Source organism: Bombyx mandarina, chromosome 11 (genome assembly GCF_030267445.1).
Source record: "Bombyx mandarina strain Sakado chromosome 11, ASM3026744v2".
In the NCBI taxonomy this organism is placed as follows: domain Eukaryota; kingdom Metazoa; phylum Arthropoda; class Insecta; order Lepidoptera; family Bombycidae; genus Bombyx; species Bombyx mandarina.
The window spans coordinates 11904023-11923344 of record NC_143218.1 but is presented as its reverse complement, the minus strand read 5'-3'; the positions used below and the strand labels follow the sequence as shown (position 1 = coordinate 11923344).

General features: G+C 35.8%; 3 protein-coding genes and 2 long non-coding RNA genes across 5 annotated transcripts; 3 read left to right on the top strand and 2 right to left on the bottom strand.

The window, feature by feature from the left end:
- The first annotated feature begins 69 nt into the window (after positions 1–69).
- On the top strand, positions 70–4327 carry Apt1 (Acyl-protein thioesterase 1). The gene is made up of 6 exons (XM_089731500.1): positions 70–241; positions 1092–1205; positions 1289–1320; positions 1408–1621; positions 1772–1945; positions 3330–4327. The coding sequence occupies exons 1-6, from the start codon at positions 203–205 to the stop codon at positions 3519–3521; spliced, it is 765 nt and encodes a 254-aa protein (XP_089587626.1). The 5' UTR covers positions 70–202; the 3' UTR covers positions 3522–4327.
- A 2824-nt stretch (positions 4328–7151) lies between these two features.
- LOC149502030 (uncharacterized) lies at positions 7152–8160 on the top strand. Its single transcript, XR_016323893.1, has 2 exons — positions 7152–7513; positions 7883–8160. It is a non-coding gene; the product is annotated as an uncharacterized LOC149502030 (long non-coding RNA).
- LOC149502029 (uncharacterized) lies at positions 8155–9523 on the bottom strand. Its single transcript, XR_016323892.1, has 2 exons — positions 8652–9523; positions 8155–8543 (listed from the first exon to the last, which is right to left on the bottom strand). It is a non-coding gene; the product is annotated as an uncharacterized LOC149502029 (long non-coding RNA).
- Positions 9524–11625: 2102 nt separating this feature from the next.
- Rexo5 (RNA exonuclease 5) lies at positions 11626–14275 on the top strand. Its single transcript, XM_028183255.2, has 2 exons — positions 11626–11978; positions 12559–14275. The coding sequence occupies exons 1-2, from the start codon at positions 11906–11908 to the stop codon at positions 14229–14231; spliced, it is 1746 nt and encodes a 581-aa protein (XP_028039056.2). The 5' UTR covers positions 11626–11905; the 3' UTR covers positions 14232–14275.
- On the bottom strand, positions 14270–18287 carry LOC114242867 (uncharacterized). Its single transcript, XM_028174169.2, has 4 exons — positions 18114–18287; positions 17813–18001; positions 16967–17228; positions 14270–15837 (listed from the first exon to the last, which is right to left on the bottom strand). The coding sequence occupies exons 1-4, from the start codon at positions 18166–18168 to the stop codon at positions 15687–15689; spliced, it is 657 nt and encodes a 218-aa protein (XP_028029970.2). The 5' UTR covers positions 18169–18287; the 3' UTR covers positions 14270–15686.
- Between the last annotated feature and the right edge of the window lie 1035 nt (positions 18288–19322).

Here is a 19322-nt window from a genome sequence, read left to right as displayed (position 1 = left end):
GTTGTATGATGGCTACCCGCCACATCACTCCCCTCCGAGACTGGAGGTCGTGTCATTTTTTAGTTAGCGTTTGTCCGTGCTGAGATTAGCTTGCAAGGGCCAGTGCTGCTCGAAGCCTGCGGTGAGTCGAGGCTGAGCTTGAATGCTGCGTGCGTGTCGCCAGTGCTGCTCGAAGTTTTGCAGTGAGTCGAAACTGAGCTGAATGCTGCGTGATTGTCGCCAGTGCTGCTGGAAGTCTGCGGTGAGTCGAGACTGAGCTTAAATGTTGCGTGCGTGTTGTGCGTAGTCCATGTGATGCAGAGCTGCCACGCCGGAGATGTGTGACCCCAAGCGTTGATGATCCGGTCGTGGGCTGCGATGAACTGTAGCGGCGTGATGAGGCAGTGAAGTTGCGTGCCGTAGGACCAGGAAGCGCGGTGAGTCGGCTGCGATGGTCCTGTTGAGGCTGCGGTGCTGGCTTGCTGTGGGACGACTGTCAATGACGTTTTATTTGCGAGAATGCGGGGATTGTGGTAGCCGAAATTCTTGATGCGCTGATGATGAATCAGAAGGTTGCGTGTTCAGATCACGTCGCAGGTCACCAGTTGTAGGAATATACGACAAAGAGAAGATCTTCCACCGAGCGGGTGATATTGCTCGGTAGACCGACGGTCCGAATGTTGTTGTTCGGAACTTGTATATATGCGTTTTATCTTGAAAATGTCGTAAGCGAGATTCAGGCATCTGTCAATTATCTTGCGTTGTATGATGGCTACCCGCCACAAACTGTTTAATATCTGTGAAAGTGCACAAATGTGGGAAAATGAAACAAAGCCGCTGGACGTAACTTCTCGGGATCTTCCAAAAAGTCCACTGAGATCTTAGTAAATGACCACCATTTTACTGAGATTATATTTCATCCCATATCATCTCATTTCATTTCATCCCAGTTGATTAATGTCTCAAATTAATCATCTTCATTTCATTTCACTCCATAATATAATTTTTCATAAAAATATGAATATAAATTAAAATAAGACATGACTTAAAAGTCTCAGTTACCAGGTCATAAAATCCCTTAAAAAAATACAATGGTATAATCTATATTTCAGACATCAAAGATAAAAGGAGATAAATTAGCGCAGCCTATTGATTTTCCTGTAATAAATTGGATAATGGAACCAAATCCAGTAATAATCGCCGCACAGGCTAGACATACAGCATCGGTATGATATTTGTTATTGTTCATTGTTAATATCTTATTATAATTTGTAAAAAATAATCTTACAAATATTTATTTTCGTTTCAGCTTATATTTTTACATGGTTTGGGTGACACCGGGTAAATAAACAATTTTTATTTAAAACAAATATTAGAACTATTTTAGAACATCGTTTACCTAGTCATCGATACTAATTATGATTGCAGTCATGGATGGGCAAGCACGATTGCTGGCATCAGAGGCCCTCATGTCAAAGTTATATGTCCTACGGCTTCGACTATGCCCGTGACGCTCAACAACGGTTTCCGTATGCCCTCGTGGTTTGATTTAAGAACGCTGGACGCTACAGCTCCTGAAGATGAAGAAGGTATTGAGAGAGCCACTGATCTCGTCCATGGGTTGATTGCTGATGAAGTTAAAGTAAGTGAAAGATAAGCAAATGTAGCTTAAGAGCACAATGACTACTTTAGTATAACAATATGACAGTAAATATTTTTCATAAACATACTCCACAAATAGTTCCTTGGTTAGCTATAAATTATAATTCACATAGATTTCTTTGATTTACAGGCCGGTGTGCCTGCAGATAAAGTTCTGCTTGGTGGTTTCTCTCAAGGTGGAGCATTAGCTCTATATGCTGCGCTTACATATCCTGAGAGATTAGCAGGAGTCATGTCCCTATCCTGCTGGCTACCTCGACATGGTTACTTCCCTGGAGGCTTAAAGGCTCCTGTTGATTTACCAGTAAGTATTCTAGTGAAATTTCATATAAGAAAAGTTGTGTGATTTTCAAATTAAAGGGAGCATCTTCAACTTACTGACTTTTGTTAGGTACTTAGTAGAGTGATATAGGAAAAGTTGCTGTTTTGAAATGATTGTTGTGATTTCTGAAAAGATTTATTTGGATTTTACTTTGCCACAATAATTGTAGGCGCTTCTAAAAAAACAAATTCCTAGAAACAATTCTGAGGTGAAGCCGAATGAAAAGCCAAGACACTAATGATTTGCTTGAATGAAATGATATTTTTCCCAATTTAGTTTATAAATACATTGTTCAAAAATGAAAAATAATGGATATTATCTTTATTATGAAGTTGAAAAAGAACTTACACAAATGGAAATTCATATGGCTTCAAATGTTTTTACTAAAGAGATCTTATAACCAATATCACAGAAGAAATAGCATACTATTAACATTATAAATTAAAAAAAGTGTTAATAAAATGAAACCTGCCAAATTAATAAATTTACATAAATAACAATGGCAGTATTATGAGTCCACACACTTAAGTATCACCATCTTGCATTCCTGTTTGAAGGGTGAGATAGTGAATTCAACCACACATCACAAAGCAGGCAGTGGTATTCTTATTGTTATGACTATGGACTCCAACTACAACTTTATACTAAGTGGACCATGAGTATCTAACCAAGCTCAGTACAATTAACTGACTCACTGCTTGCTACTCAGCAAAAAGTAACAACAATTCAGTATAAAAAAAATGTGCATAATAGTTACCTATATAGATATCATGGAATCAATGAATCAAATAGCAATGTCCTATACACAAGGATTGTGACCCAGGGCATATTCAAGAATATTTTTGTGTAATATTGGACCAATTTGTTTTTTGTTACAAATTGTTTCTGTTACTATTATAACATTCTTCAGTTTGACCAGTTACATTTACCACTGTGTAGGAATCTTCATAGTAATTGGTGGTAATCTATTTACTTTTAGACTAGATTATGTTTCCAGAACTGGCACTGACTACTAGTCGCTGACAATTCAATACAACATGCCCGATTAAGGCTATAAAACTAGCAATAGAATGTTGTTTGCTGGTTCTAATTTATATTAATCATATAAATATTAATGTTATTTGTAGACTAATTTAGTACTGATAATTATGTACACAAAGTATCATTGGCTCAGGCAGACCTCTTTGTTCTTTAAGTCTTAATATTTAGGATTGTAGGATGTTGAACTTTCCAATAAATGACAGACATTTCAATTAAAACAGAAATTTATTATGTTCTGATGGAGTGAAGCATCAGTAAAGAGTGGTGCACTGCATTTGCTCACGAAAAGTTTCTGATTTGTTGCAAATTTCCTATTTTTTTCCAGATATTCCAAGCTCATGGTGATAAGGACCCAGTTGTATCTTTCAAATGGGGACAAATGACGGCATCATGCCTCAAGACATTTATGAAAAATGTTAAATTTTCAACATACCAAGGACTCGCACATAGCTCATCCATTGCCGAACTCAAAGACATGCAAGAATTTATAGAAAAGACCCTGCCAGCATCAAAGTAAATATTACTTGAAAAGATTATCATACATTCAGTCTACTATTTTGGATGTGCTGATTATAGCGTAGGGTGAATGGGTATTTGGTTTAAGCAACATTTTTGCATCTATAGGAGAGCAATTTAAAGTCTAAAATTTTGAAAAATAGCACTTCAAACCAAACTTCTTCAGCTATTGGAGCAATGGAATAAACTTAATTGAAGTTCAATTAAGAACATTGAACTGTTGATGCTTATTTATACAAAAAATACTTTTAATTACAAAGATAAATATCATGTATTAAGCGAATATCAAAACCAAATAGCCTTTCATCCCTCGATATGTCTTTATTATTTTTAAGATAATGATGTTGTTTAGAAAAAAATCTTTTAATAGTGACATTGAACTGCATTTGAATTTAAACATTAGTTTGTTTATGGAGCAGGAATAAAACAAGACATGGTTTCATTATTGATTAAAAACATTTGACAGTTTCCTCAATGTTCCTGAACTGGAAAGGTCTGCAACCCTTTTTGGATATGGTGTATTAATAATTTATTTAGGTACTTAGATATGTTAAAAAATTCTACACATAATAATAGTACTATATAGTTTGGCATTCAAAATGCAGTCCATGTACCTATTATTTTGAGGAAGTTAGGTGATTAGTAGTAATTCAGCATTCTTCGAAAACGTAGTGCATCAGAACATATGCTATAATTTTTTTAATACCTTATGTTAAGGTTGCAAAATTATGTTATGAAATATGCACCCACAAATAAACAATAAATTGATAAATCAATCACTATTTTAAGACTAACAAAATATAAAAATGAAATTAAATGAAATTATCTAGTTGACTTTATTTAATTATAACCTTATACATTTTGAAACCTGAAGAAATCAGAAGCACTTAGGTGAGAAAGCTATCAGTAGGGTCCTTTACGATCGGACCAATATTATTTTTAAACTCCATGTAATTAGAAGTATCTGTGCATGTATTTTAAAAAAACAATGTTAAAGATAAATGTACTGTAATTAAAAAGTAAAATGCACCCACTTCCTTCTACTTGAAAGTTAAAATTTAGGTAGTAAATAAAACCAGAAGTCCTAACGATCCATGAAAGTATGACATTGAAGGTGGATTGATCTAGGAGTTCGAATATTCCAAAATCTTGCATGGCATAATGACTGAACGAAAAAAAAAGACGTATAGTAATCGGCATGAGTCGTGAGCCCTCGAAAAAAGAGCGGGGCGCTGTCTGCGTACAATTAGGGTAAACTTAAATGGATCACTCATGTATTACCTTTTTTTATAATTAAATTAACTTCGTTCAATTTGGGATTTAAAAATGTATTAGTAATTTCATAATAAATAACATATAAGCTAGGGGATAGTGTTATTCGCGTCCGTAGGAATTACCTAACCATAACCCTACACGTGTCCCCTGGATGGTGCCAAATGAATAACAACGCCGGGTCTCGAGCGGCGGTAAATTAACTCGACCAAACCAGCGAAAGCTTGGTCTATCAATAGGAGTAGGAAGTGACCCCCACTAGCCGCAACCCTATAACGTCAGGATCGGTGGTCTTGGCTTCATTATCTGGGCCACGAAGAAGAATACCTCTATAAAAATCACCCCAAGTCCACGGTGAGACCTCGCGCCAAGGGACTGCATGGCTGATGGGAGATCAATTGATAGCGATCGACCTCTACGGACATGGCAAACGTAGTTGTAGTCTGCCTTCTTAGGGAATAGCGTCACCCCTAAGTGACCTTGTACTTCGTCCAATACTCGTGAAAACAAAATGAATGAAAAACAAAAAACTAAAACAAACCCTACTATGATCCAATCAACCTTGCACAAGAGCATGTTTACAAAAGCACGCAGCAACATACCGCAAGACATCAACGTCCCTGAAATAATTATTTATTAGTACGTAGTTTAGTTTATTAATTAGAACGAAAGATCAAAACAAGCACGACTGGCAACAGGACAGAATTCCCCCAGTCAAAAGAAGGAGAGTGGAAACCAAATCCCCACAGAATGAAAAGGTAAAGAAAAAGACATTTTTTTTTTTTTCGGACCGATGGCCGAACCTCCTACGAGGTCCCCGCGCCTAGGGTATGTGAGACTCCACGATCTGCAGGTGTTGAAAGCAGACCGCGGGCCCAAGGAATTTAGGGCCCACCCACTAAACGACTCCTCTGCACTCTTACACCCGGCGTCCTATCTCCGTCCGGGGTCAAAACCCGGTCAGAGTAGGGGGGGTTCCCGCGGTCAACACTACAACCAGACACGCGGCGCCACCCCGAGGACGCCCGACCGACGGGTCGTCGAGGCGATAGTCGACGACCAACGACGTCAGTCTCCGCGGTACGGCGGCCCTACCAGGCCGCCCGGGCGATGCCGCTGGTGTTCCGGCATACCCCGCTGGGCCAGAACCAGCCTGCCGGGTCGGAACGCGATACACCGCCGACCGGGTTGCTCTTCCACAGTATGTTCGGCGACGACAGCTACGACGAAAATGCGGACCGCATCACTTATGCAATTCCTACAAAATATTAATTCGATATTTTAGACAATGAGGAATCTACAACAGATAATAAAAAAATAGAAAAACCATCAAAACCTGGACCAATCTTTGTTACTGGTGTCCTGGATACTGTTTACTGGACGCCAGTAAAATGACAATTTACAAAACTATACTGCAGCCTGTACGAACATATGGTATACAGATATGGGGCACTGCCAGCCAGTAATGTAGAAATACTAGAGCGGTTTCAAAGCAAAACAATGAGAACCATATGCAATATTCCACCATACATAAGCAACCAATATGTAAATCTGGATTTGAATTTAAGAACAGTGAAGGAAGATATTGAAACACAGCAAGAATTACCAATCACGAATTGAATACATTAATCAGCTAGCTGTAGAACTGCAGGGGGAGGACAGTCTAAGATACTCTCGCCTAAAAAGGAATATTATACCAGACCTAGCAATAAGTTTTGCAGATAGGAGATGAGAATTGTACCACTGGGGACATAACTCGGCTAACGGCCGTTTTCAATAACCTATCTATCCCTAGTTTCGGTTACTAAAGATAGACAAATCTATATTTTTGTCCTTACTTACGTTCCAATAACCTATCGACGGGCAGCAGTTCCTATCGGATTTATCTATCCATCGTCGGGAGGACGGATAGCCTGCTAAAGATAGAACGCTCATACAAATCGTGCTTACTTCCGTTTCAATATGAGTTTTAAGTAACTCTCCGGTAGGCGGCGCTATCTCTAGTATGGGCATTCGCTTATCTGTCAAAATCGGCCGGTTACATGTTTATCTTTCGAAAGTAAATCGCTATAATTTAATAATTCTTTCCCTTCATATTGGCATATTGTAGCAGTGATGATAGTGATATGGAATTATTACAAATGATAATGGATTGTGATGCAGATAGTGATAGTGAGGCCGATATCATATGGTTAGGAAAATAAAGATCGTCTGAATTACATGGCGAAGATCAATAATTACGAATTTGACTATAGATTTCTGAGCAAAGGTGTTGTGAATGAATTGATTAATTTAATGAGACCATATTTGAGTGTAACGTCAAAAAGGTAAGATAAATTTTAACCATAAAAGTACTCGTTATTATAACTTATATTTGTTTATAGCAATAGCAAAATTATACCTAATTTTTGTTGTGTTACAAAATCACACTCAACAGGAATTCTATAATACTGCTGGATTCCCATGGTGCCCTAAATGACATTCATATACTAATACAATAACCTGGTAGGCTATTTACCTTCATTCTTATTACACACTGATACCTCTACATTTTATATTTGTGTTACAGATTCAAATATAGGAGAGGAATTTAGAAATAGAAAAAGAGTATTTTGAATGTGTAATTTGTGTGCAATGCATCATTGATGTTTCAAAATGTTGTTGCTTGATGGCCTGGGTCTACTCATGATACAACTATAATTAACCATTCAGATTGAAAAGGTATTTCTTATTTATATTACCTTATTTATATTATTATTATTATATATTATTATTATATTTTTATTTATTTATATTATATATTTAGGTGTTTATATGAATTTAATATGACACTATTATAATAAATTATCTACATATCAAGAGAACATTGATAACAAGGTGGACTTGGATTGCTATTTGCTTGCCGATAGAGGCTATCCCCACAACCCTATCTTTTAACATGATTAATTAACCCACATACTCAATCGGAACGATTTAAAATGAATCACATATTAAAACAAGAGATACTATAGAGAGGTAATCTTTTTTTAAGTTAAGAGTTTGTTATTCTGTATTGTAAAATAAAGTAAGCGAATAATGTATATTTTTCAGATGCATTGGTGTTTGTAAAAGAAGACTCCCTGTATTATCATTGAAAAGTAGATTAAAACTAGAAAATATGCAAGCTGTTATTATAGCTGCCATGCTGCATAATATCGTCAGGAGTATGAATTTAGAAGAATTAGAATCAGAAATTTCAGTCGCAGATACATTACAGGAAAATAATATAATTGTTCGTAACAATTTTCCAGAACGTACATCTGAAATACAACTACTTATAAATAATTGCTTCCAAAGATAATTTATAAAATAAACTCCAATGATAATTTGACTATTTTTTATTTTCCAAAATGATAATTACATAGTGGTTAGTACATGCAAGATATTTAATTTAGAATTTGTACATATACTTAAAAAACTATCTAACATAAAATTATTATTGCCTACTTAATTTATGAAATCCTTTTAAGTAATTTTTAATTTTTTAATCTAGCATTATCTAAATCTAACTTAAGTTTTGCTACAACAATCTCCTTTTCTTCATGTTCCAAATCAAGCCTCTTTTTTGCTATTAGATATTCTGCTAATACATTGCATTTCTTTTCTTCCATCTTGTTTCCGCTTGGCTGTAAAAGTGTTAAAAATATATGTGACCTACAACAATGTGCATGCTTTATCCAAAATTTCATCTGCAATCCTTACCACCTCCAGCCTGTAACAAAGAGCATAATTATTTCAAATACTATGTACGGCAACCTAAAGAAAAAATCATGTTTGTCAATGTGTTATTAGAGACAAACTATCAAATAATTATTCTAACCTTACTAAGGTTGTTTCTTATGTTGCCGTAGCGTTTTTTTAAGTTTTCCCATTTTAGTCGAAGCTGCGATGGAGTTCATGGGAAACGACGAATCGACGAATTAAAATCATTTACAAGGGTTGGCCAAGCCTGCTGCTTCAATTTATTGTTTGTGGCATTTGTTGCCTTATTATTGATGTGTTTTTTCACCGCCACAAGTTCTGCTAGAATCATCGTCTCATCTTTTGTCATGGGTGCTGCCTTTCTTGACTGAAAAAGATATATTTTCTAAACTTGAACTCAAAGTTTTCAAAGTAAAATTATTATTATCAATGTAGTTCATAGATACTTACAGAATTCATTTTATTTCACTGTAGCTCTTTAATTATAAACACACTTAGAATTATAAACGAAAGTTTTAAAGCGTTTTGGAGGTAAGTCATCATCTAATATAGTAGGTAAACAGTAGAAAAACAAACAAAAGAAACTGATCACTGCTTATTGGCAAACGGACTGTCAAAACGTTTCGTTTCATAATTTCGACTAGGATAAAAATAGCAATACGTCCAATTTAAAAAAATCTACATATGTTTTTATTACTTTTTGTTATAAACAAATGTGTTTATGATAGTCTACAATATGCTGGTTAAATTATAGTTATAATTTAGAATAAAATAAAATAAGTCTTGATCCTGATGTTGTTTCGTATTTGTAGTAGAACGAAACGTATCAAGAGGCTCGGATAAATCGGAGGGAAGAAGCTATCTACTGTTGGTTAAAGAGAGATAGCACTTATCCGTGATTGTGAAACGCAAACTAAGGATAGATACGCTCTTGCTGATATTCGGAGATAGCTATCTATCCGAAAACTCAGATACGTTATTGAAAACGGCCGTAAGTCAACTTTTCCTGATGAAAATCTGACATCAAATTTGATTATTGTTTTTGAAGAAACAGATTGCTAAGTTGCAGGATAGAGAAAAAAAAGTAATCTTCTTGTTCTATATATATATAAAAATGAATTGGTGTTCGTTAGTCTCGCGAAAACTCGAGAACGGCTGGACCGATTTGGCTAATTTTGGTCTTGAATTATTTGTGGAAGTCCAGGGAAGGTTTAAAAGGTAGATAAATATGAAAATGCTCGGAATTAAATAAAAATAACAATTTTGTTTTTTCTTAGATGTGTCCCCCGTCGGACGGATTCCTTTTATACAAAAGTTTAGGTCTTATTTATCGATTGAGGCACTACGAAGTCTGCCGGGTCAGCTAGTTTTATAATAATTTTGACCGGGGTTTCGCTCGTATTAAATCAGAAATAACCCTATTAATAACCAATTTCCAAAAGTTTGTCAATTTATCGCTTTTGTGGTGACCGATATGGAAGAGCTACACAAATTTATATTATCATGCTCTAGATTTTCGACGATTTTCGATCTGGTGCCCGAGAAACCATTTTTAATGTCTTTAAAATTAATATATATATGAATAATATCATAAGATTAATATACCTAAACCTATTTTGAATTGATAAGCTTATAAGAGAATGTTACAGCTACTTTAGACAAGCCCACTGAGTTTCTCGCCGGATCTTCTCAGTGAGTCGCGTTTCGTACCTGGTGGTAGATTCTGCGAAGCAATGCTCTTGCTAGGGCAAGTGTTAGTAACACTCCCGGCTTGAGCCCCCTGAGCTCACCTACACGTCAAGGAGAAACTGAAATAGCCTCTCAAGGCTATCAGCATAGGTAGGAAGAAAAAAAACTTTAGACATGACCTATGGGACTTAGTGAAAAAGGTTTGAGTTTAATTTCGAGTGAGCTTGTGCGATATATTACACCTTAGAACCCTACATTGAGTACTCCGGACCGGTACGAGTAATCGCCACGAGACGGGCATCCGGCGTCTTCTATGATTGTCAAGAAATTTCATAAGATTAATAAACCCGTCCAACCCGAGTTGACGTCACTCGCGTTATCGACGCGTGTGACGTGCTGCGTACCCAAATAAGTCTTGTAAAAAATTCCGTTATCTTCAAACAAGTATTAATCAATGCCCAAGAGAAAAACAAAAAAAACAATTTTACTAAAAACTCAAATAATTTTTAAATGTGGGTACTGTATGTTTTCGTTACAAGAAACAACAAACTTATATTATATATATTATAAAATAAGTTTTGAATATTTTTGTCTCGTGTAGTGAGTGGACAGTAGTTCAAAAGAGTAAGTTTAGCAACTATCTTGAAATAATCATCAACATGGTCACACTATCTGTTTCGATCGCTCCTTCGTCATTAAATCAAGCGGACTATGGAACTCTTTCATATTCCAAGCGATAGACAACTTCAAAAGTTGAAACCGGCATCCCCATCTGTCTACAAATCAAGCTATAATTAACTTATTTGAATATATTTTTATTTCACACTTGTCTTTTTTTATCGTGTTTCATTTTGTATTTTTGTGCAAAGACTTGTTAACGGGCTCCCGGCCCACTTTGTTGTAACCGCCATCCACCTTATAACAAATAGTCTCAATTGTAAAGTATAAAGGCTGCCGCACCCGTCAATCCGGTATAGCTGTTTCGTGGTAGTAATAGGCAGGCCGTAGTAATTGCGTTGTAGCAACACACCGTTCGACGTATAATAAATTGAAATAATAAAATTGCCAGTTTCTATAAATTTCCGCCCACTACCAGAAATATTAGTATGGTTCACCTCTTAGATGTCAAATTATTTTAAATTATGAGAAACAGTCATTAGCCGTAAATCATCAGCTTCAAAATGGCATCCGAAATTTTTCTTCGCTTTGTCACTTTTGCCTTACCTTATTTTAACTAATGGGACTATTCCGTAATATACTAATCTTTGGCCTATTCCAGCTACGCCCAGACGGGGTTTAAGTACTTATACTCTAATTGCCTTAAAATAAGACATGGCTTAAAGATCTTAGTTACCAGGTCATAAAATCCCTTAAAAAAACATACTATATTGCTACTCTAAAGTAATCTGTGATTTTGACATTTCAGAAAAAAAATAACCTATATACCCACTTTTCACTCGTTCACGTTAGCAGATTCTACTTTTCAAACTAAATACATAGAGGTACTTTGGAACAGTATACCTTATTATTTATTTTATATAACATGATTTGGCATTATTCATCATGATTATTTTGGCAATACAGTCTATCGTAGGTACAGCTTTATAAATTTCTGGAATTTCAAACAAACTAAAGTTTGTCAACATTTTACTATTCTCTAACGAGAAATAAAAGAAAAATAACATGAGCAAAAACAATGGAACCGAAGCACCTGTTTGTAAAAAACCACGAATGTCACGTAAAGGAAGCACCAAATGTAAGTATGCTTATTATGTTTACTTATGTAGTATATTCACGAAGTGTGCAGCAGCTTAGGTGTGCAATCCGCATTGCTAAAATGCATGAGCTACGGTAATAATTTACTATCAGGTGGGCCGTATTCTCGTCTGCCTACAAAGACAACAAAATAACAACGACGGTGTCCAGTCGCCATCAGTTAAGGTCATTGTTTTTGAGATACTGTCTCTTTATACTTTTAAAACTTAACAAAAAATCTGAGCTGTTTAAATTATGACATCATGTCACAAGACAGGTGGAGACCTCCCTGGTGTGTTTACTGGAGTTTGTGATATGAATTTGAAATCTCATTTATATTGCAAAATAACTCCTTTCAACCTGACTTACAATATATCAAAATAACCAGTAAGTGTCTGCCCATCTCTTCCAATAATAAAAAAAATGTGTTCGTTAACAAAAAAATCATAATGGGTTGGAACATTAATATCACATTAATCTACAGTAAATATAATTTTTAATTAAAAAATTGTTTGGTACCTTGATATCTTCTAAGTCATAATCAAATTGTTGTTCTAATGTGATTTAACTTTGTTTTATAGGTATAGTCTCATCAGACAATAACTGTGAAGAACTCAATTCTGACAAAACATTAAAACCGGTTAAAAGTGTAAAGCACTTACCTAAATTTCGTTTCAAAATTGCTGGAGAACAAGCAAGCCTAGAAACTATAAATGTTGAAAGGGTACCATTAGTACTTACAGATATTCAACATCTTCTACTCCATTCCCTTTTAGGAAGCCTTAATTTATCACAGCCACCTCGGTGGTATGTTTTAGAAAAATGTGGCAAAATCACCCAAACTACTTGCTTAATTTTGGAAGGTGTTTCTGTTAAACACTTAGAAAACTATTATGAAGAGCTAACTTGCTTAAAAACAATTTTTAATCATACCGTTGAAGTTCTCACACCATCCGTTTATAATGGCTCACTAGTTCAAGAACTAGCTTTAGTACCATTAACTGAACTAGAAAAAGAAAGCTTAATACAGAAATATGGTTCTATGAATTTAGCTCTCGAGGTTAGAAAAGATCTAATGGTCATGATGAGAGCAATTTTTCCAATTGTAGATCAGAGTGAAAGCACAAATGAAATAAGATGCAATGATAAGTTTCCTAGAACACAACTTATTCTATCAGCTTGGCAGTTGTTAGAGGAAAATTACCCTGTACCTCTGAAAGGTAAATTGCAACACACATATTCAGATTATGTAATGAGTAAAGAGGAATATACACCCGTAACAGCAACCTCACCACTATTTGGTATAGACTGTGAAATGTGCATTACAAATGCTGGGTCAGAATTAACTCGTATATCTGTAGTGAATGAAAAACATGAAGTTGTCTATGAATCCTTGGTTAAGCCCTACAACGATATAACAGATTATTTGACACGATTTTCTGGAATTACAAAGCCAATATTGAATGATGTAACAAAAAGACTCGAGGATGTTCAAAAAGATTTACGAGAACTTTTACCATCAGATGCTATTCTTGTAGGTCAATCATTAAATGTAGACATGCATGCTTTAAAAATGATGCATCCATACATAATTGATACAAGCGTAATATTTAATTTTATGGGTGAAAGATCTCGTAAACCAAAATTAAAATCTTTGGTAAAAGAACTATTGAGAGAGGATATCCAATGTGGCAAAAATGGACATTGTTCTGTAGAAGATTCCTTAGCTTCATTGAAATTAGTGCAACTTAAACTCAGTAAAAACATTGAATATGGAGATGCAGTGCACACAAACAGAGAAAAATTTAAAGAAAATATAATAAAAATGGCACAGTCTGAACATTACACAATCTCAATATTCAACCGCATGATGGAACACAAGAAATCTTCTTTGATTGTTGGATGTGACAACATTACAGGGGATTACCACACATACTTGTCTCAAGCAAAAGAAAATATGACATCACAGTTAAAAAGAGGGAAAGGGATGTCTAAAAAAATTAAATTGAATACTGTTGATACAGTTGACGAAGTGATATCAACTCTATGTAATGCTGTTTCTGAATATAATTTTACTATGGCACATTTGAGATTGAAATTAGATACTTCAAATGAACTAGAGGAGATTAAAAAAATAGATAAGTGGATAAAAAGTGTGTGGAACAGTGTTGAGCAATCAGCTCTGTGTATAGTAGTGCTTGGAGGAACAACTGTAGACAATGGCGTTGCTATGATAAGAGTTAAAGGGTCTTGACATGCCTCATTCTATCAAACTATCATTAAACGAATATCTTCATATGAAATTGTTTTATTTTTAATAGTAGTAAAACAGATATAATGATACATGTGCTAATAAAATCTGTGCATGATAAATCGTTATGAGAGCAATAATAAGCTTTGTCCCTTCATAATAAAAGCATGAAAAGAATTTCATAGTGAAACTGATTAATTCTATGTCTATCTGTCGTAAGTGCCTTTGGAGGCAATACTTCTTATTAATTAAACATTTCATTGTAATAAAACGGTTGATTTATTTAAAATTTAGTCGTCGTGGCCTAAAGGATAAGACGTCCGGTGCATTCGTATGTAGCGATGCACCGGTGTTCGAATCCCGCAGGCGGGTACCAATTTTTCTAATGAAATACGTACTCAACAAATGTTCACGATTGACTTCCACGGTGAATGAATAACATCGTGTAATAAAAATCAACCCGCAAAAATTATAATTTACGTAATCACTGGTGGTAGGACCTTTTGGGAGTCCGCACGGGTAGGTACCACCACCCCGCCTATTTCCGCCGTGAAGCAGTAATGTGTTTCGGTTCGAAGGGTGGGGTAGCCTTTGTAACTATACTGAAACCTTAGAACTTATATCTCGAGGTGGGTGGCGCGTTTACGTTGTAGATGTCTATGGACTCCAGTAACCACTTAACACCAGGTGGGCTGTGAGCTCGTCCACTCATCTAAGCAAATCTCCAGCCTATTACGTAACTCTTGCTCTTCACCAAGGCGCATACTTGACTTATATCATCTTATACGCTATCACGTTTTTTTTTTCATAATTATTCTGAATTTGAAAAGCTTCAAAACTGCATATAAAATTATTGCTCCACCTAACACTTATTTTTAGCTAGGGACAGCCAAAACATAAGACACTAGGTGGGTCGATAGATGTGTCCGGGAGTGTATTTATGTATGTTTGTTAAATACTAAGAGAATCTACGTAGTTTCACAATAAATTATTTATTTGGAAACTCGACCGGATAAAATTGTTCATTTTATTTAGAAAATAATTTGGGGCTAGACAGCCTCTGCTCCTCTGTTGCCCCGAGGCCTCCAGACCTCTAAATCCGGCCCTGCGTTCGATGCACCGGTGACCATTCGCGTCGAACTCGTCGAATGCGACGAAGGGTTCGTCATAACAACTAATCCATAGATTCCATCGTCCAACCCATTGAGTTTTTCGCCGGATCTCAGTGAGTCGCGCTTCCGATGCTAGGGTTTGTGTTAGCAACTCTTTGGTTGAGCCTATGAGGTCACTAACCAGTCAGTCAGTAGCTGGAATAGCCCTTGTAGTCAGTATTAGGTAATAAAAAACAATGCATTCTCAAAGCATCATGAACACCATTAATAATATAAAATATATTTTTATTACTGTTGATTAAAGTGGTAATTATACAAAATGCAGTGTGTTCGTTCATTTTTGTTTTTATTTTGCGAGTGAATAAATTTGACCCGTTAAAGGATCAATGGTGAGTGATGCCGGTAGTTCCGCTGCAATATCAGCTAAAGCTTCCCATCTCGTAGCACGACTGCTCTCTGATAGACTGGGGCTAATTGCTTCTTCCCCGTGCTCATTTCTTTGACAAAAAAAGTTTAAGAAATTAACACTGTCAGTACCAAAATGAATATTTTTGCCTTCTAATTATATTGAATTTCTGTAGGTTATTAATGAATTGGTGCACTGGTGTCATCGGTAAGAGATAGATCTCCGGGGGTATACGTTCGTTTGCTTTATTCGTATTGATTAGCATTCATCTTCATTATCAACATTTATCGTCTGTCATCTTGTCTTGGATGCCAAGTATGCTTTTTTTAATGTATCGACGGTTGCTAGAACTCAATGACGACACCCGAAATGACCAAAACGTGACCATTGACACTGTACATTGTAATATAACATAGAGCCAGCATAGATGCAAGCCAATCTTACGTCGACCAAAATGAAAGCCATGTTTAACACTAGAAGAAGGCCGTTCTGATAATGCTGTTCTTACGGATCAATTAAACCTCTGGGTTACAGAGGTACTTCGGTTATCTGTGTTTCGCACCATATGCACCATGAGGGGTGCTCTAAATATTTCTTTGGGAGGGTTTCAACATCTCCCATTTTACCATTGCACCACCAACAGATCAGAGTTCATCCATACTATCTAGAAACACTACGATCATCTACGATCAATAAAATTATAATTTGCGAAAACACTGGTGGTAGGACCTCTTGGGAGTCCTCACGGGTAGGTACCACCGCCCTGCCTATTTCTGCCGTGAAGCAGTAATGCGTTTCGGTCTGAAGGGTAGGGCAGCCGTTGTAACTATACTGAGATCTTAGAACTTATATCTCAAGGTGGGTGGCGCATTTACGTTGTAGATGTCTATGGGCTCCAGTAACCACTTAACACCAGGTGGGCTGTGAGCTCGTCCATCCATCTAAGCAATAAAAAAAAAGTCTATAGATCGTTTCCAGAGATCTTTTTTGCCATGTATCATCTGGCTCTGGAATTCCCCTGTGTATCCTGAATGATATGACATGTTTTTCTTTAAACGAGTTTTGAAAAGAGACCTAAGCTGCAGGCAGCGATTTCGCTGTACCTCTGGTATCATTAATGTCTATGAGCATCAGTGACCGCTCATCATCAAATGGACGGTATACTCGATTGCATATTAAAAATAAAATAAAAACCAAAATACCATGAAATGAACACTTACTGTTCGTTATTTGGTTCAATATGTCCAATACTTTCTGATACAGTAGTGTCTTCCACCTGTGTCGTATGGTTTTGGTCCTCTGAATTATTAATTGGCGAGGTTTCTTCATTTTGTGAACTTTGCATTTCATCTGAATGATTCAATTCCATTACCTTTTCAATAACTTCTTCTAAAGTAGAGATTTTATCCTCTTCGTTAGCAATAACAATGGCTCCTAATTCTTTTTCACTATTCGAATTCATTTCATCAACATCCTGATAATCTATAATGATAAAGTTTATTTATGAAACAAATTATACATTACTATGATATTAGTAATCTTTTATTTATTTATGTTAACTTTATTGTACAACTAACAAAAATAAGTATGTGGGACAGTCCAGATTAAAGATGAGACGAGCAGAAATTTAGCAAATTAATAACTTCAATACACACAACTTTTATTTATTTAATAACGATAATAAAAAATTGTTTAGATTTTCGTAAGAATTGTACATTTTTTACCGTCATTACCTGTATAAATATTATAAATTGGAAACTGCCATTAGTACGATGTTTTTATCAAATTACAGCATTGTCTTCTGATTTCTCAAATATATTTAATCTATGACCAAAAATATTAATGGATTTCTAGTGCTCCAATGTGCAAGAACTGCTTTGGAAAAAGATTCCACGTGACATCAAGATATAAGAAACCAAGGTCTTAAATCATGAGCCATTGCTAAGGTCAAGAGGTCGTCTGCGTAATAGAGACTTAAATATGAAGCTGTTTTAGTGAAATACGAGTAATTACTTTAAATTTATGTACTGTACGAAATTACTACTAATAATACTTATTTTACTAACTTTTATCTTCCTTTAAAGGAAATGTCTCCATCAGAGAAATATCACTTTTAACTAAACGTATAGTTTGTTCTAAAGTATCACATTGAGGAAGCACATTATTTGTATCGTGTCTTTCACTGTTTTCGATTTCTTCATTACTATTTATTGTTTGATCACAGCTATCAGCGAATTGAATGCTTTTCTGCCTTTCTGAAATGAATTTAATAATTAGTGATTCTAGTTGAGCAGAAAATAGAAGTAATTCACAGTTTTTCTCAATCTTGATACAAAAATAAAACTCAGTACATTAAAGTTAAAGTACCTGTGGCACTAGCATCAGGTGTAACGACAGCTGGTGCGCTGCTGGTGCAACCCATTGTCGTGTACCTCACGCAATTCCCATTAGGAGTGGCACGTGGCTCTTGTTGATGTGCGGGAACCGCCGCGATGGCCGCGACGACCGCCACTCCGCCGCATATGCCGTGCTCGACTGCCCGTTGCCTCAGATTTTATCGTAAACCACCTATTGTGGTAGGAGGCAACCCACTACAGCGACCTCGCAACCCCATCGCGTTTTTATAATTAAATAAACTTAGTATGTAGTACATTCTTTCACTTTGATGTGTGGACGCTCGTTTAATAGCATTAATAGGATTTTGCCTTGTGAAATTAAATGGCTTTTACGTTTATACTGTAAACACAGAAATGCTTATTAGTGCACAGAGTTACGAGTTCACTAGTATCACAGAAAAGTCTGTGACTACTTGACAATTTTTATACTGAATCAATAATTTGGCTATAGGATTTTAAAACCTAGCCACTCACATTTCTCAAATGATTAGTGTCTTTCCCTAGGTAAGCTTTCTAGATATTTGTTGAGATCATGATCTGACAATTAAGGATGTAAAAATCAATCACAAACCAAAATATAAGAAATTGAAACCAACCAACTACATTACAATTATGTAGGTACATAAACAAATCATAAAGCCCTGCATCTCACACCATTACCAATATATTTTTTATTGCTTAGATGGATGGACGAACTCCCAGCCCATCTGGTGTTAGGTGTTATGGAGTACATACACATTTACGACGTGAATGCGCCACCCATCCGAGATATACGTTCTAAATTCTCTTTCAAACCGAAACGCATTACTGCTTCACGGCAGAAATAGGCGGGGTGGTGGTACCTACCCGTGCGTACTCACGTCTCACACGAGGTCCTACCACCAGTAAAATATCAAGTAACTAAACTAAAAAAAAATCTGACTGAGTTATATAATTTCGAAATGATATTAAGTAAGTACCTTCGTTTTAAAATGCTACCCAATATGCACTAACCTTTAGTAACAGAACTATGTAAAGCGACTACGTAAAAATAGCATAAAGAATTATATGGAGATATCAAAGACAATAGAAATAAAATTCTTAATATTATTATAATATAAACTTTTAGATTCAGTACAAATTTTCAGAATGTACAGATCAAATAACTCGCCTCTGGTCAGATATTCACCGTGAACATTGA

What these genes read in the sequence shown, in the direction of transcription:
- Rexo5 (XM_028183255.2), top strand. Translation starts at nt 11,906, where the DNA reads ATGAGCAAAAACAATGGAACCGAAGCACCTGTTTGTAAAAAACCACGA. An exon ending in ACGTAAAGGAAGCACCAAAT is followed by an intron (nt 11,979 to 12,558) that starts GTAAGTATGCTT and finishes TTTGTTTTATAG; the next exon opens with GTATAGTCTCATCAGACAAT.
- Apt1 (XM_089731500.1), top strand. Translation starts at nt 203, where the DNA reads ATGCTGCGTGATTGTCGCCAGTGCTGCTGGAAGTCTGCG. An exon ending in AGTGCTGCTGGAAGTCTGCG is followed by an intron (nt 242 to 1,091) that starts GTGAGTCGAGAC and finishes TCTATATTTCAG; the next exon opens with ACATCAAAGATAAAAGGAGA. An exon ending in CATGGTTTGGGTGACACCGG is followed by an intron (nt 1,321 to 1,407) that starts GTAAATAAACAA and finishes TTATGATTGCAG; the next exon opens with TCATGGATGGGCAAGCACGA.
- LOC114242867 (XM_028174169.2), bottom strand. Translation starts at nt 18,168, where the DNA reads ATGGGTTGCACCAGCAGCGCACCAGCTGTCGTTACACCTGATGCTAGT. An exon ending in TCCTTTAAAGGAAGATAAAA is followed by an intron (nt 17,229 to 17,812) that starts GTTAGTAAAATA and finishes TTATCATTATAG; the next exon opens with ATTATCAGGATGTTGATGAA. An exon ending in ATTGAACCAAATAACGAACA is followed by an intron (nt 15,838 to 16,966) that starts GTAAGTGTTCAT and finishes TTTTTGTCAAAG; the next exon opens with AAATGAGCACGGGGAAGAAG.